Raw genomic sequence first — 14,861 nt, forward strand, 5'->3', positions numbered from 1 at the left:
ATTAATTAGTAATTAGGTTAAACAATCTGGTTTAAGGGGTCTAAAAGAACAAACAACGTGGACGTGCGGAGTTCCCATGAATGAGCATGCGAGGTTGAAATTTTTCCATGGATGATATAGAAGAAGCCCGTAAGACAAGGGGGAATGAGTAGGATTCATTCTTGGTTCACAAATAGGTCTTGAAGCTCATAGAGAGGTAAAGACTCACACATGGAGGGGAAATTGTTGGGTATACACATATTAGTGGGTGTAAATTTAGACACATGGCGCAAAATTAGATGCTAATTTCAAATTCTAATTAAATTTTCTTTAAACTTTATCTATTGATATATGAGATGGGTAAGTTACACCTAGTGTAACTCTAAAGAGTTACACCTTTTTTTATTCCATTAAATTTAAGTAGATCCAACAGTTAAAAAAATACCCTCATTAATGCTAATATTCAAATTGATCTCATTTATTATCCCTTATTTAATATATTCTGTAAGGTTGAATTTAATCAACCATGTGTTGGCTTTATTCCGTGCCAAATTTATTTGTAATTCAGCATGTAAAAACCCTGTATTTAGGTGGGAATAATGTAAGGGTTGTGTGTGAGAGTGTGTGAAGAAATTCAAGTTGTGTGCATTCAAAAGGAGTCTCGTAACTGGATCTCACGAATAACTTGCAACTGGAAAGTCGCCAAAGTGCCACACTTGTGAACCATGCAGGAAGCTGAAGGGTCACGACAGCTAGAGCACTACAAAAGAAAAAGTACAGTTTGGTCTGGTAGTTAACTCGTGATTCAAACTCGCAACTCGTTCTAGTCGTGAGGCCGAGTTGCTAGAATGCCTTATTTTACTGAAAATTGATTTTTCGCATTCCTCTCATACCCTATTATAAATACTCTTATACCCACGAAATGTATGGTGCTGAAAAAGGAGTCCATTGAGAGAAAAACCCTAAGAGAGCAGTTTCTACAACACACCCACCCTAATAGAGAGAGCTACTTATTCCTAGAGAGAAATCTTTGTAGTCTCTTCTCATTCCCTCTCCCATTGTTATACCCATTGAGAGGAGATTTGTACTCAAATACTACTTACACCCATTCAAAGTGTTAAGAGTATTTTTGGAGCTTGGGAAGCATTGGAAGATGCCAAGGATGGCGGATGCAATATGGAGCTTGTTGTGGGATCCGATAAGTTAGAGAAGACGAGGTTAAGAGTAACCCTGTTGGAGCAAGAAGCTTGGAGGGCTTAAGTGCATTGGGTAGATTAGGCTTGGAGGTTTTATTGTTATTCATGTATCCCAACTGATTTTCTAGTGGATCATTTTATCGCTTGGAGGGCAGTGAAAAGGTTTTTCGCCGAGTTCTTCGGTTTCCTCTTCGATAACACGTGCCGGTATTATCCTTGTGTTTGCATCTCTCTTTCCTTACTCTTTAACCATTAATTGCTGCTGTGTTTGTGATTAATTATGTGTTAAAGTAGTTTGCCAAATTGGGTATTGCTTATATTTCATATTCCGCACATATATTGTTTGAATATAAGCTTGTGTTGGTAATTTTGTAATTGGGGGTCTAAACATTCATTAGTATTTTACATACTAATTGAACATTCACATTCCATACTTATTTCTAAACCCAAAAAAATTTATATGTCTGACTCTCTCCATTGCATGTTTCTCTCTTTCTCTTTTGCACGTTTCGCTTTGAATAATGATAAGAAAAATGAGTAGTTAATATAATATAGTTAAGCTTATATTCATTGGGCTTAGACTTATTGAGTTAAGTGTGTCTCTATATGTTATATTAACTACTCAAGGTATCTCCTTAATGTTTTATCTCACCAACAATATTATCCTTCTAAAGAGAAAACAACATGCTTATAGCCACTTGACCTTCATTGGACTTGGGATGTTCGTTGGGTTTTGAAGGAACGGTCAGTTGTGTATGGAGATCGACGAGGGGCATGCAATTGTTGTTGTGGCCGGATCCTTTCATTGGAGAGAGCAAGAATGTTGAAGTTGATGGGCCGAATGGATCGTTGGAAGTTTTTCTGTACAAGCTAACTAGAAGAGGTGATTTCCCATGTTAATACTTCTATAGCACAGATCATGGTGATGAAATGGATTTAGAATTAATGATGGCAAGATATTGATATTTTTTACCCAATTGAGAAGTTTGGTATCGTAGAGATATTCTGCGACTTTAAATATTAATAACTTTAATTGAAATTCAGTTTTTTTTTTTTTTTTTTCTTTGTTTGTCAAATAAAGGGTAGCTTGTTTTATTGAGGAATATTGCGATTTCATAATAGAAATGGTAGCATTTGGCGACATAACATGTTTTATAGAGGAATATTGCAAATACATTATCATTTTAAAACTAAAAGCAGATCATACCGTAAACGTTCTAAGAACGCACTTTCAAGAGTTCCAGAATATCTCTAGATATATAATCCAACTTCGGAATATGCTAAGAGAATATATATCAATACCTTGTCATGAAAACAGTCAAATCAAATGTTTCCCTCTTTCCCTAACTGTTTATCAATCACACACACACACACAAAGAAGAAGAAGAAGAAGAAGAAGAAGAATAATGATAGAAGATTTAATTTGCTTGGTCTTGGATACCTTTAATTTGCTGTCAGCAAAATGATAGACTTTCATATAATTTTCCAATTTTTCAACAAATTTTTTGGACAGTTTGGGCAAACTTTTTCGAATATTCACTTCATCTCTATAATATCTAAAAGTTGAAGCTTAACACTTGTTGATCCACTTTTTTTTGAGCCATATTAGTATAGCATTTCAGTCTAATTCAGTTCATTTGGTCTACTTCATTCTATTTAGTTCATTCGGTCCACTAAGGTCTATTTTGGTCCAATTATGTCCATCTGGTCTATTTTGGTCCAGTTCAGTCCACTCGCTCTAATCGGTCCATTTTGGTCCATTCCATCAATTTTGAACTAATTGGGCTTTAAATTGATTCTTTCTGTAGGTTTCCTTTTCAGTTTTGGACTCAAAAAATCCATCTTCTTTTTTCCTTAAGTTTTAGGTTGAAAAGTAATAAATTTTATTTTATTTGGGTCAAATTCTTTAGTTTTGGGTTAAAAAATACAAATAAAATAGGTATTACACTAAAACATAATAAAAATGATAAATATTCAAAATATTGCTGTAAAATTTAAATTTTAAATAATATCATTACACTTATATTTGAAAAAAAAAATCTACAATTCTAAACTTATATAATAATTAAACTTAATGTAAACATATCATATGTGTTCTATGGAATGAAGGTGTATATATATATTTTTTTTAACTCTATCTTGGATATTTCCAAATTAGTCAACTAATTATGGAATATTAAAAAAAATCCTTTTAATATGATCTTCTCCATTTATATAAAACAATATTATAATTATATAACTTAAATACTTTTATTAAATTGTGTTTTTCATATATATATATATATATATATATATCACTATTTATTATTGTTAAATGTAAAATATACTATATATTCAATTACATAAAACTTATAAAAATATAAAATACTTTTAAATAACACATACATTATTTAACATAAAAATTTTACATTATATTCTCATAAAATAATAATATTATATTTTCTCACACATCACCTAGCTTTACTACTGGTTTGTTATTAAATGGAGAGCGCGATAGTTGGACAATTAATAACTCTCTCTTTTTTTTCCTAAATTGGACATGCAGTAACTTGGATATTAATTTGCAATACGTATCTCTATATGAATAGCTTACTACTATGATAACCATCACATACTTTTGGTACAATGGTCACTCCACAACTATAAGTGTTTGTGGGGTATGGGGGTAAGGGACGAGATTCAAGTCTCTAGGATGAAGTTCCACACACATATACACTTAGATTAAGTTAGAATAGAATTTCTATCTTGTATAAAAAAAAAAGTTTACTACTATGGCCGTTAGATTGCTTAGCATAAACTCATTTGGCATGTTCTACGTAATATCCTTGCTGGTTTCCATTTCATTCTAAGGAAGAGAAGAGTTTGAGCTTCGTAGGTATATAGCATCACAAAGAAGAGCGCTTTTTTCATATAAACATCAATCTAGCACTCTAGACTCTAGAGGCCTAATACTATCCCTGATCCTTTTTTTTTTTTCCAATCTATATATAATAGAGCTTTAAACCATAATTAAATATATTAGTGAATCCCCAAAATCATATTGGCAAAATATCATCACAAGCTAATACATTATATTCATTACATCAACATTATGGTTCTCTGAGATTGAGCCATTTAGAAAGAGGCAAAGCATTCATGCTCAGATGAGTTCGAGTCATCACATGGAGAGTGGTTATGTCTACCTTCATATGTTGTTATCACCATTCGACAATCCTCTGATAATCGTTCAACCCTCTTCTTCACCCGACAGTTATTATGGGTACATCGGTAATAACTTCTGCGATTAGCCAAAGTAACCAAAGAAATTACCTTCAATCTTGTCACTTTTGAAAGAAAAAAAGCAAATATTTGAGAAGTACCGACTTGGTGCTATAGCACTTCAAATGATTCATGACAATGATGGTAGAATTTTCTTTTTTATCTACTACAAAACAAATATTTACTGATCATGAAGAAGGAAAAAAAAAAACGAGTAAATGCGTGGGCAATCTAAAAAATAAAAGAAAATGTTTGATTAATTCTATCATCTTCTCGTTTATCATAAAAATATGAAGTTATTTTACATTTATATTATCTAGATCAAATATAGTGAGAAGTTTTAGAAAATCCAAGATCCCCTTATACAAACAATACAATCATTAATTGTAATAATAATATAAGTTATTATATACTATATCTAAAAAGACAAAGAAAGCTGCTAGGGATAAGCATCTTCATCTCCAAGCTGAAATGGTCTTTTAGTAAAAGAAAACAAAAAAATCTCAAAGCCAAAATGGCTAGTGCCAGTGAGTGCCATTTGGCTATGTATTTAGCTCAATCGAAATGAATATACATATACATACATACATACATATACATATACACACACACACATATATATATATATATATATATATATATATATTAATGAGGCCTCTAATACGTGACCAAATTTATAGTATGACTTGTCTCAGGTAGTCCTCCAATGCTCCAACCTATACATTTGATATCTCAGCTGTCTCATGCATGCATAGTTTTTCTTATCTTAGGATTACCATGTGTAGCGCTTATCTTAAAACTGGTCACTTTCTAATATTCTTTTTTACCTCATTTTAGTCTCTCAAATACTAGAAAGAAAATCTGTCATATATATATATATATATATATATATATATATATATATCCCTTTCATTTCAAATAAATGTTCTAGTAAAAAAAAAAAAAAAAAAAGAAGAAGAAGAAGAGATTCCAGCCTATACCTACGTTCAAAGTCTCATTTTTGTTTGTAATGTTGTCAAAGTTATAAATTTCTTAGACCTTAGTCTTGTTTATTCTTGACATTCTAGCAAAACATTTTTTAGGGTAAGCACCACAGTTCCCGACAATATACATCTCGAATGATCATTTAATTAAGCTTGCATCATCGTCTATTCTGATGCAAAAAGATAGAGTTTACGTCAATTTTTTTACCATAGTTTGTTTTCATGTTAAATAGTTACAATTCTATCATACATTTCTTTGCTGAATATTTAGTTGATACCCATATGCCTTTAGTACTCTATTTCTTACTCAACCAAAAAGAAAAATTTCTGGCACTTCTTTACACTCTAAACCATTGCGTTAATCTTAAAGTAAGAAATAATTTCCATGATGAACCTACCTGAGAGGATAGCTGAAACTGGCCATGTTGATTTTAAGATATTTATTACATATGATAGGGAGTTATCACGGAATAATTACACTTTCAAAGTTTATTATTTCACTAATTCACTCATAGTACTCATTTCACAAAACACAGGCACATTTGAAGTTCTTATTAAGCAATTCAGTGGGATCATTACTTAGAAACTATTAACTCTCAATTGAACACCAGGGCAAGGTCTTTTTGTTCTGAACTTACAAAAATAAATTCATACTAAACCTAAATCTACACCTTACTCCCCCCAATCCCAAAAATAAAAATAAAAATAAAAATAAAAAATAATAATAATCTATAAATTTAGTATGTTATCATCTTTTTCTTCATGTTGGAAGAACTTTCCTTGTTTATAACATTATTGCCATACATCGTTCAAGAGTCCAACCTTCAGTATTTAGTGCATATTAAGCTTGGTCAATAACAACCAACTTTCTTTAGATAGTAGTTCATTCCTTTTTCTTCTTCTTCTTCTTCTTTTTTTTTTTTTTTTAATTAAATTTATTGAGGACTACATTGGCTAAATATTATAAAAAGAATTTCATTTCACAGGGTATCGCTTTCAACATTACAATTTTAAAATTTTGAACTCTTAAATTGAAAATAAGTTATCCTTCCAGTTAAATCAATACCATTCACCTTCTAATCATGGAATTAATTGTCGCTTTAACTATTTCTCTTGCATATCCAAGCTATCCTATGTTATGTTGCCCGTTTCTTCTTGTATCACTTTAAAAGTTTTACCAGGGAATGTTGTTATTATGCTATCTCTTTATGAATGTTCATCCTAATTACTATTCTCCCCTTTGAAATTCTCATTGTTTCTCCTGTTTGAAACTCTGTCTATCTAAGGATTCTCTGGTACATATTATATGGGAAGATTGGGCACAGAGTTTCATATGCTTTTTTGAAACCATGGATAGTTAGTATTTAGCTAATTTGCTAGGGCATGATTTTCTTTACTATTTAGAAGCAATTTTACTTTCGTGCTTTCAAAAAGATTAAAAGTTTTGCTAGGTTTCACGAAGATAAGTCATACCTAAGATTCCAAGATAATTACTTCATATTTATTCAGAAAGCAAGAGGCAACCAAACAATAACCTTTTCAAAGCCCTAGCTTGTCTCATTGAAAGCATGGACTCATTGTTCATCAGTTTGAACCTTGCGTTCCTTAATAATATTTCTATTATTGTTCATCATTTCGATTTGAGAAATTAAAAAGAAAGCTATTATAATGTGCTTTCTAAATTGATGGCATGATACCACAATCTCTTAAAAATTACTATAACTTTTGAGTGGAGTTTATAATATATCTTTGGATTAGAATCGCATCTCATCTTCCCTGTGTGAGTTTGTTTCTAAAAAAAAAAATAAATAAATAAATTGATGACCTGATATGATAAAATGTGTATACATATTGGAAAAGTTATTATATGTTCTTCAAACTTTTAATCCTTTCACAACTACTTTTCTTATTGCAATTTAGCTAGTAACTCAGTGGTAATTTTAGTGCAGATAATCATTGATCGTTATAGAAACTCATTATAAAACAGGGCCAACATTACAATTCTTCTACGCATTTTCTGATGTTCAACTCTTCCTTTCCACAAAATTACCAATTTAATTTACATGCTTAATAGTGTTGTCATTTTGTCAATATAGAAAAAAATTATTATTTTTGAACTTTATTGAATGTTTTGAACCAATAATTTCTCTAACATTTCCATAGATTCAATCTCTATCATATTTATAAGGGAAAAAAAATTCCATGATTTAGGGTTTAAATGGTCACAAACAAGACCATGATCGAAACTGTTGCCACTAAGATCCCGGATGTAAGGTTCAAATGGCCAAAAAGATCAGCAGAACGAAAAATCAACAAAATCAGACAAAGCATGCACACAAAAGTATTCTAATGTCCATTTCCAAAAAATAAGCGAGAAGTCTTAAGGTTTGAAATCAATGGAGGTGAAATTCAATACCCTACGTAAACAATTTCAATACTTTCCATATCATGATTTAATATGTTACAACATGCACATGAGTATCCTTATGTTTAATATGTTATTTAAACCATTAAACTAAGACAAAACACAAGTAACAAAGTTCCTAACAGGTGCATATTCATTTTGAAAAGTTCCTAACAGATAAATACAAAAGCAGTATGATATGAAAGTGTGTCAGTTTTCAATCATTGAGTCACATAAGAGATGAAATTCCATATATATATATATATATATATATATCTAAAATATCAAATGAAATAGATATATGAGGGTACATTCGTCATGTAACATATCCACTGACCTATACATTACCTTGTTCCATGAAAACCACACAGTAGTTTTAGTCATCATATCTTAAAGGAATAGATGAATGATTGATATTATAAGATATATCTTTGAAAATAAGTTCTTGGTGATATATAAGAAATGATCTTTAGGGTAGCTTTTTCCCAGTAATATCTCTCCCCTCCCTTGTATAGGTTGAACCAATGCCACACCAAAGATGCCATTAAGTTACACAAGGGCTAACATTTCAGATGCATATGAAATTGTTATATTGTGTTGCTTGTGTAAACAAATTCAAAGATGTAAAGTTATGCATCAACAAATTGAAAACAACACTTCTCCATCCTACTCATGCTTGAACATGAGTAGGAGTCAGATGAACTAAGTTGTTGATACTCTGAAAAATTATAAGTTTGCTTATTTAGCTAGGATTATATACCTAATCAATATCACCTATCTTCTGTTTAATTATCTCTTGTTTTGTTATTCATTTTTTTAAAAGAATACAAACCTCAGTGTTTATTCAACACTGAGAGCAAATGCCTCCAGTCCTTTTTTTTATTGGGATATATATTGTCGGTAGCCATTGATAGAATATGTACATACAATACTTTCAAAACATCAGAGTATAGTCAATGCATCATATTTCAATTAGAGCAGATTTGGTTGGTGTGATAGAAATTATATAATTTAATTAGGGTAGGTGAGATAGTATCTCCATTTAGGTTTGAATATTGAATTAATTCATCACTGTCTTTTTTTGTATTTTAGACAACCTATATGTGCTTTATGTAATCCAAAAATAAAACCTCAATTCAAATACCTTAATGACTTCCTGTATTCAGAAAAAGGAAAAAAGAAAAAAGTAGACATATATTGAACCTGCGTTAATGCTATTACCATAATATCGAAGCATGTCTTACAAGCAAATGATGATTAATTTAATATAAACCATTCTCTACTTCAAATATAACCAAGTAGATTAAACTAATTGAAATAATTTTTAATGATTTGTATTTAATTTTCCAAATATTAGTTGAATATTCTAACTTGTTTTAACTTTTCCATGTCATACACTATCTAGAAACAAGCATTCATTATATTGTTGTTATGGCGTTTACACGTTATCCACATTATCTTGTAAGAAAGCATCTCTGTTTTGCTCATATGGCTCTTAAAATCTTGATATAATTTGAATGCATGTTAAGTGCAAAAAGCCAAAATATTAAACATGCTGCTAATTAACACAAAATAGCCTAATGATTTCTCATACACAAATGTATGTGAAAATGAAAACAGTGGAAATAAAGAAGGATGTATATATTACCTTGGATGAAGGCTATTCTTGACAACTTTCTGGCCATATTTCCTCCATTTGTAACCATCATCAAGGACATCAACATCACTCCTCGTTTGGAAACAGAACCTTGGCTCTCTAAGCTTCCTTCTCACCTTCACCTTGCTTTTATCTGAGGTTGAGCTCCTCCACCTGCCAAATTCCAAGTTCTCAAAATTGGCCATATATATATATATATATATATACTTCTATATCTTTCTTTTAGTTTTTATTAGAGACAATATAACTAAAGAGAGAGAGGAGGAAGAATAAATAAAGGTAAAATCCACTGATGGACTTGAGGATTTGGATATCAATGTGTATCAAGACTTTTATGTGTAGTAGTACTTGCTCCCTCACATCCACAAGAGGAGAGAGAAAAAGGGAATATAATGACATGCTGCTCAGAAAGCATATTGCAAAGAACAGAAGCAATCTCTTCCATATATGGCTAGATCTCCTTAGATTCTGTGGAGAAGATTAATAATTTCCTCCAGTTCTCTTATACGTGCATGTTTGTTATTTGGGTATTGAAATATGAGAGAGAGAGAGAGAGAGAGAGAGAGAGAGAGAGAGAGAGAGAGAGATCTAATACCCATATAAAGAAAAAAAAAATGAAGTTAAGAGAGAAAGATACCATGAATTGTTGCCATCGCTAGCATTACCGGTACCGTTTTCATCATTGACAGCCTTGGGATCCATCGTTCCCACCTAAATTTTTCCATAAGAAAATTAGAGTACAAAAACATCAAGTACCAAGTATTTATAAATAGATACCACAAATGACAAAAATACAAAAGAAGCATAAAATTATCGAATCCCTCATTAAAAAACAATGCCAAAAGGCATGATATGAAATATAAAATTGTCAAAAATTAATTTTGCTTCACCCTTTTTCTTAAGCAACACCCTAATAACCACCTGGTCGTTATTCCAAGAAGGTCTAGTGACAAGGTCGTTATGACTAAACCCCATGGTGGTGGGGTTAGTGTTTGATGTGGCACCAGTGGTGGCGGTGGTGGTGGTGTTTGTTGTGGCACCACCGCCGCTGAGTGGCTGAGACATCTGAGAAGATTGTGAGGGAGCTAAGAAGCTTAGGACCTGGTTATCTTCAAATTGTACAAACCCCATGTCGTGGATCGCTTGTGGAGTGGCTGAAAATGATACTTGCAGCTCGTAATTTGGAGCTCCTCTTTCTTCTTCCATTATTTTCATATACTACCAAGAGAAGGTTTTGCCTTTTTTTTCTTCCCCTTGTTGTAAATAGCTAGATTTGGTGCATGTTGTCCACACCCAACTGTTGGTATGTAGTAAAGGTGTCTTTTTGTGCTTCACAGTTCATACACGGTGTAGTTGTGTTGTGGTCAACAAGTAAACGCTAAATGGAATGTTTCTTGGAAATTATTCCATTCTATCTTCTTAAGGTTGTCTTGAGAGACTTCTCTCTCTCTTTCTCTCTCTCTCACACACACAGGGGCACAAGTACAGTACTAACGTGTAACGAGTTAATGCGTGGTGGTGTACTAGAAAGGAATTAGGATATAGACATTTTGAATTTTTAATGGTAGTGAAGAAGTATGTTTTACGGCAAAAATATTCTATTTGACGATTTATCATTCTACTCTCACAACTTAGAGAATAAAATAAAGACTTGTGTATGCATTTTCATAAACTTTATGTTTAAATTTTTTTTGTTTAATATATGTGTTTGTTTAAGATTTTGACTCATTCAACATATAGGGAGTATATATATGTCGGTGTCTTTGAACATTTTGATAGAGTGATGTTAAAGTTACCATTACTACAAATTTTATTAAATAACTCTTATAAACTAATTTTTTCAACTTTAAAACTCAAAATAAGAAAGTAATTTAGATATTTATTTATTTAATATGACACCAAATACATTAGTTGTCAAACCAGTTTACATATCAATTTGTAATACATTTGCAATAAAATTAGTTCTAGCATCACTCATTAACATATATAATTAATTAAGTATATGCTAACATATTTAGAGCATGTTTGGTTTGTCTTTTGGAGTGAAAAACTCCTATAATAAGAGGATTAAAACTATTTTAGCTAAAGTTATCAAGCCTTTGGTAATTTCATCAAAGAGTTTTAAGGATGTACATAAAGCTAAAACAACTTTAGGTTTAATGCTGAAATTTGGAGTTTTAATTTAAAATCTTTACAAATCACTATTCATTCTTTGTGAATCCAAAACTTTACTTCATTATGCATTGTAATTCGCTAAAAAGTCAAAACAATAAAGAGCATTTTAATTAAAGCGCTATTTCATAAAAGACTTACTACTAAGTGCTCATTTAGCATTGATCTAAGAAGTAGATCTTTGCTTATAAAAATTTTGCGGTATAAATCTTAAACTGAAGATATCTTTAGTGTTATGAGTATTCGGCAAATTATAATGAATAAAGCTTTAGAGTTTGCAATTTATGCAGTATGAAAAGTAAATTGAGAGTTTTTTTCTCAAAAACTCCAAATTTTAACTTTAACGTTAAAGTTGTTTTCAGCTTCAAGAAATTTCCAAACATTTGTCAACTTCTCCTAAAAATGTTTTAGGCATTTAAAGTACTTGAACACCCTTGAAAGCAGAACTAAATGGACCTAAAGCTCTCAGTTAAAGCTTTGCTTTCTACGATAATGCCAAAAGAGACTAAATATTTCATAATTTACATACTTGAGACACACCTTAATAAGAACCATCAATTAATAGATCATCTCTATACTCAAACTAATTCACTTAAGAAAGTAAACCTGTAACTTTTACAGTTGCACTAGACAAAACCCTTTTTAGAAAAAGTATATATAACACATGCTTATTTGATGAACTACTTTCATTTTGGCCATTGTGCTTTTCTCATTCCTCTATACATCATATGTAAAGGTTTATAGCAGTTAAACACATATTTTGTAAGTGTATAGCAACACAGTTTTTTTATCTTTTCCACGAAAAATGTTTGTCAGATCCCATAAGAGCGTGTTTATCGTTAGGAATTCCACAAAGTCCACCTCTACCCATAAACGATATAATTCGATGGCATCATCATTGACTATATGGGTCTCAGGTGTTTCACAAGGTTCAAGGTTCACGGCCGCCCCAAGTCAAAAATGTAGTTTTTATCAAATTATAATTATATGGATGTGAACGGATTTGGCGTTTTACAATAATAATTTCAGACAAGGAATTTGAATGTAGCAAAAAAATAAAAAATAAATAAATAAATAAAATTAAGGGTATAGATTTAAAAAAAAGAAAAAGAAAATTTAAGTAAAAGTTGAGGAGATCTAAATCTATACCTCTCCCAGAAGATGAGAATAGAAATGCTATTAGTCTACGGATATTCAGTGTTGTTGTCTACTTCACCCTATACACAGTAATTCAAATGTTGTTTGTATATAGATTGCATGTTAATTTATGTTATCACCAAAAAGGTCTATGTGTTAATATATTATGGGGTTAACTAACCATATGTCTTAGTAAACTGCTATTTTTAAAAGAATTTATAGAAAAATAAAAAAGTTATTAGTTTTTTTTTACAGGTATTATAAATTTTTTTAAATAATTTTTTTAAATTGATAATTAATATGTGCCTTAGCCGGATCCATATATTATATATAAAATATAGAATGCCGACAAAATATACTACCATCAAATCTACTGGTACTGGAGGCTAAAAGTAATATCTATCACCTCCCTCTAATGGCAAATAGAAGATAGGTTCAATAATGAAGCACAAATAAAGTAAGGAATACAGGGTCAAACTTATATATAATATATATTTATTTAATTTGAATAATCATCTATTATCATTTTGTATTTTATTATGGTAAAGTTTGCACACTATATATTATGTTTGTGTCAAGATCTCAAGTGACTCATTATATACATGTATTATCAATTACGAAATAAATATCTTATTATAAAAAAAATACGACATTAATATAGTTTTGTGGTATGGATCATTAATTTTTAAGATAATTTATTGTATTTTTAGGTAGATCTCTATTCAAATTTGAAATGACTTACTAATTACTAAGATTATTTGATTATTTTAATAAAATGTTTTATTTCTTTTATATGCATTTAAATTTTTTTTTTTAATTTAATTGAGGAGGCATTTTTTATTTCTTTTATATGTATTTAGCAGATGTTGACACTTAGGACATGTTTGGTAGACTGTAATAAGCACTATGATGTAATAGTTATTCCTACAGTTTAGTTATTCTTTAGTTTGGTTATTTTTTTATTACAAGGAATAATCATTCCTTATGAATAGCTATTCTTCAAAATGAGGAATAATTATTCCTCTTTAAAAGGTTGTATTAACTATTCCTTAGTAAGTGCAATAATTTCAAAACTTAATATATTTCCAAGTAAACAAACTTTTCATATACATCTAATAATTATAAAAATAAAAAAATTACAAAAAATAACACATATCTCTCTTAAATTTAAAAATAACAATTTTAAGGAAATATAATTGTATGAGTAAGAAATTTCCTAAAATAAATGTTAAGTTTCATTCTAATGTTATAACTTATAATCAAACTAATGAATAGGTTTAGTTATTACATTACAACACATTTTATTCCTAGTAATAAAGATTACAATTCCTATCATCATCCCCATTCAATGGCACTCATAAGAATTCTTCCTTTTTTTTCCTTTTTTTTTCTTGATATTATGATGATTAAAACAAAATAAACTCACTTTTAAAAAAAAATTAAAAATGTAAGAAAAATGTGAGAATTTAGTTCTTATAACGTGTCCTATATATATATAGAAGGCCTTTTGGAAACAGTTAAGCTTTTTTTTTTTTTTTTTTTTAACTTCACATTGATTATTTATAGAAGGCCTTTTAAGAAATCAATTTATATAAATGGTCACGCACAGAATTTATTTTTTTCATGGTAAAAGGCTGAGACTTCGTGACAAGGATAACATGGTGACAAAATTGTTAATAGCCTAGAAGCTCAATTAGTACTTTAAAAAAAAAAAATTAACAGAGATGTTTAGGTTCAACTCACCTCTCCTCCAATTATTTAATCATTACTATTAATAATAATTTAAAAAAAAAAAACTATATTGACAAAATTTAACTTTACATTTTATGACTCCAAATCAATGAAAAATGGGATATATCCAACAAAATATTGAGACCAGAAAAACCTCCAAATATTCGTCCAAAAAAATAGGTTCGAAAATATTACCGTACTAAGAAGATCATAATTGTCATTTGTGTTGGCTTCTTTTAGACCTGCAAATAGGTTAAGAAGGATGGGTACAAGTATGATGCAATCGTGTATGGATCAAAATGGGTATGAATAAAAAACAAATGAGTCTAATGAAAATGAGTCAA

The 14,861-nt window shown here is 30.2% G+C and overlaps 1 protein-coding gene across 1 annotated transcript; it reads right to left on the bottom strand.

Annotated features, from left to right (window-relative positions):
- Positions 1 to 4,162: 4,162 nt before the first annotated feature.
- LOC115987850 (probable WRKY transcription factor 12) lies at positions 4,163 to 10,832 on the bottom strand. The gene is made up of 4 exons (XM_031111455.1): positions 10,399 to 10,832; positions 10,115 to 10,188; positions 9,469 to 9,630; positions 4,163 to 4,452 (listed from the first exon to the last, which is right to left on the bottom strand). The coding sequence occupies exons 1-4, from the start codon at positions 10,690 to 10,692 to the stop codon at positions 4,290 to 4,292; spliced, it is 693 nt and encodes a 230-aa protein (XP_030967315.1). The 5' UTR covers positions 10,693 to 10,832; the 3' UTR covers positions 4,163 to 4,289.
- Positions 10,833 to 14,861: the final 4,029 nt, after the last annotated feature.

The sequence above is a fragment of the Quercus lobata genome, chromosome 4, assembly GCF_001633185.2.
Source record: "Quercus lobata isolate SW786 chromosome 4, ValleyOak3.0 Primary Assembly, whole genome shotgun sequence".
Taxonomy (NCBI): Eukaryota; Viridiplantae; Streptophyta; class Magnoliopsida; order Fagales; family Fagaceae; genus Quercus; species Quercus lobata.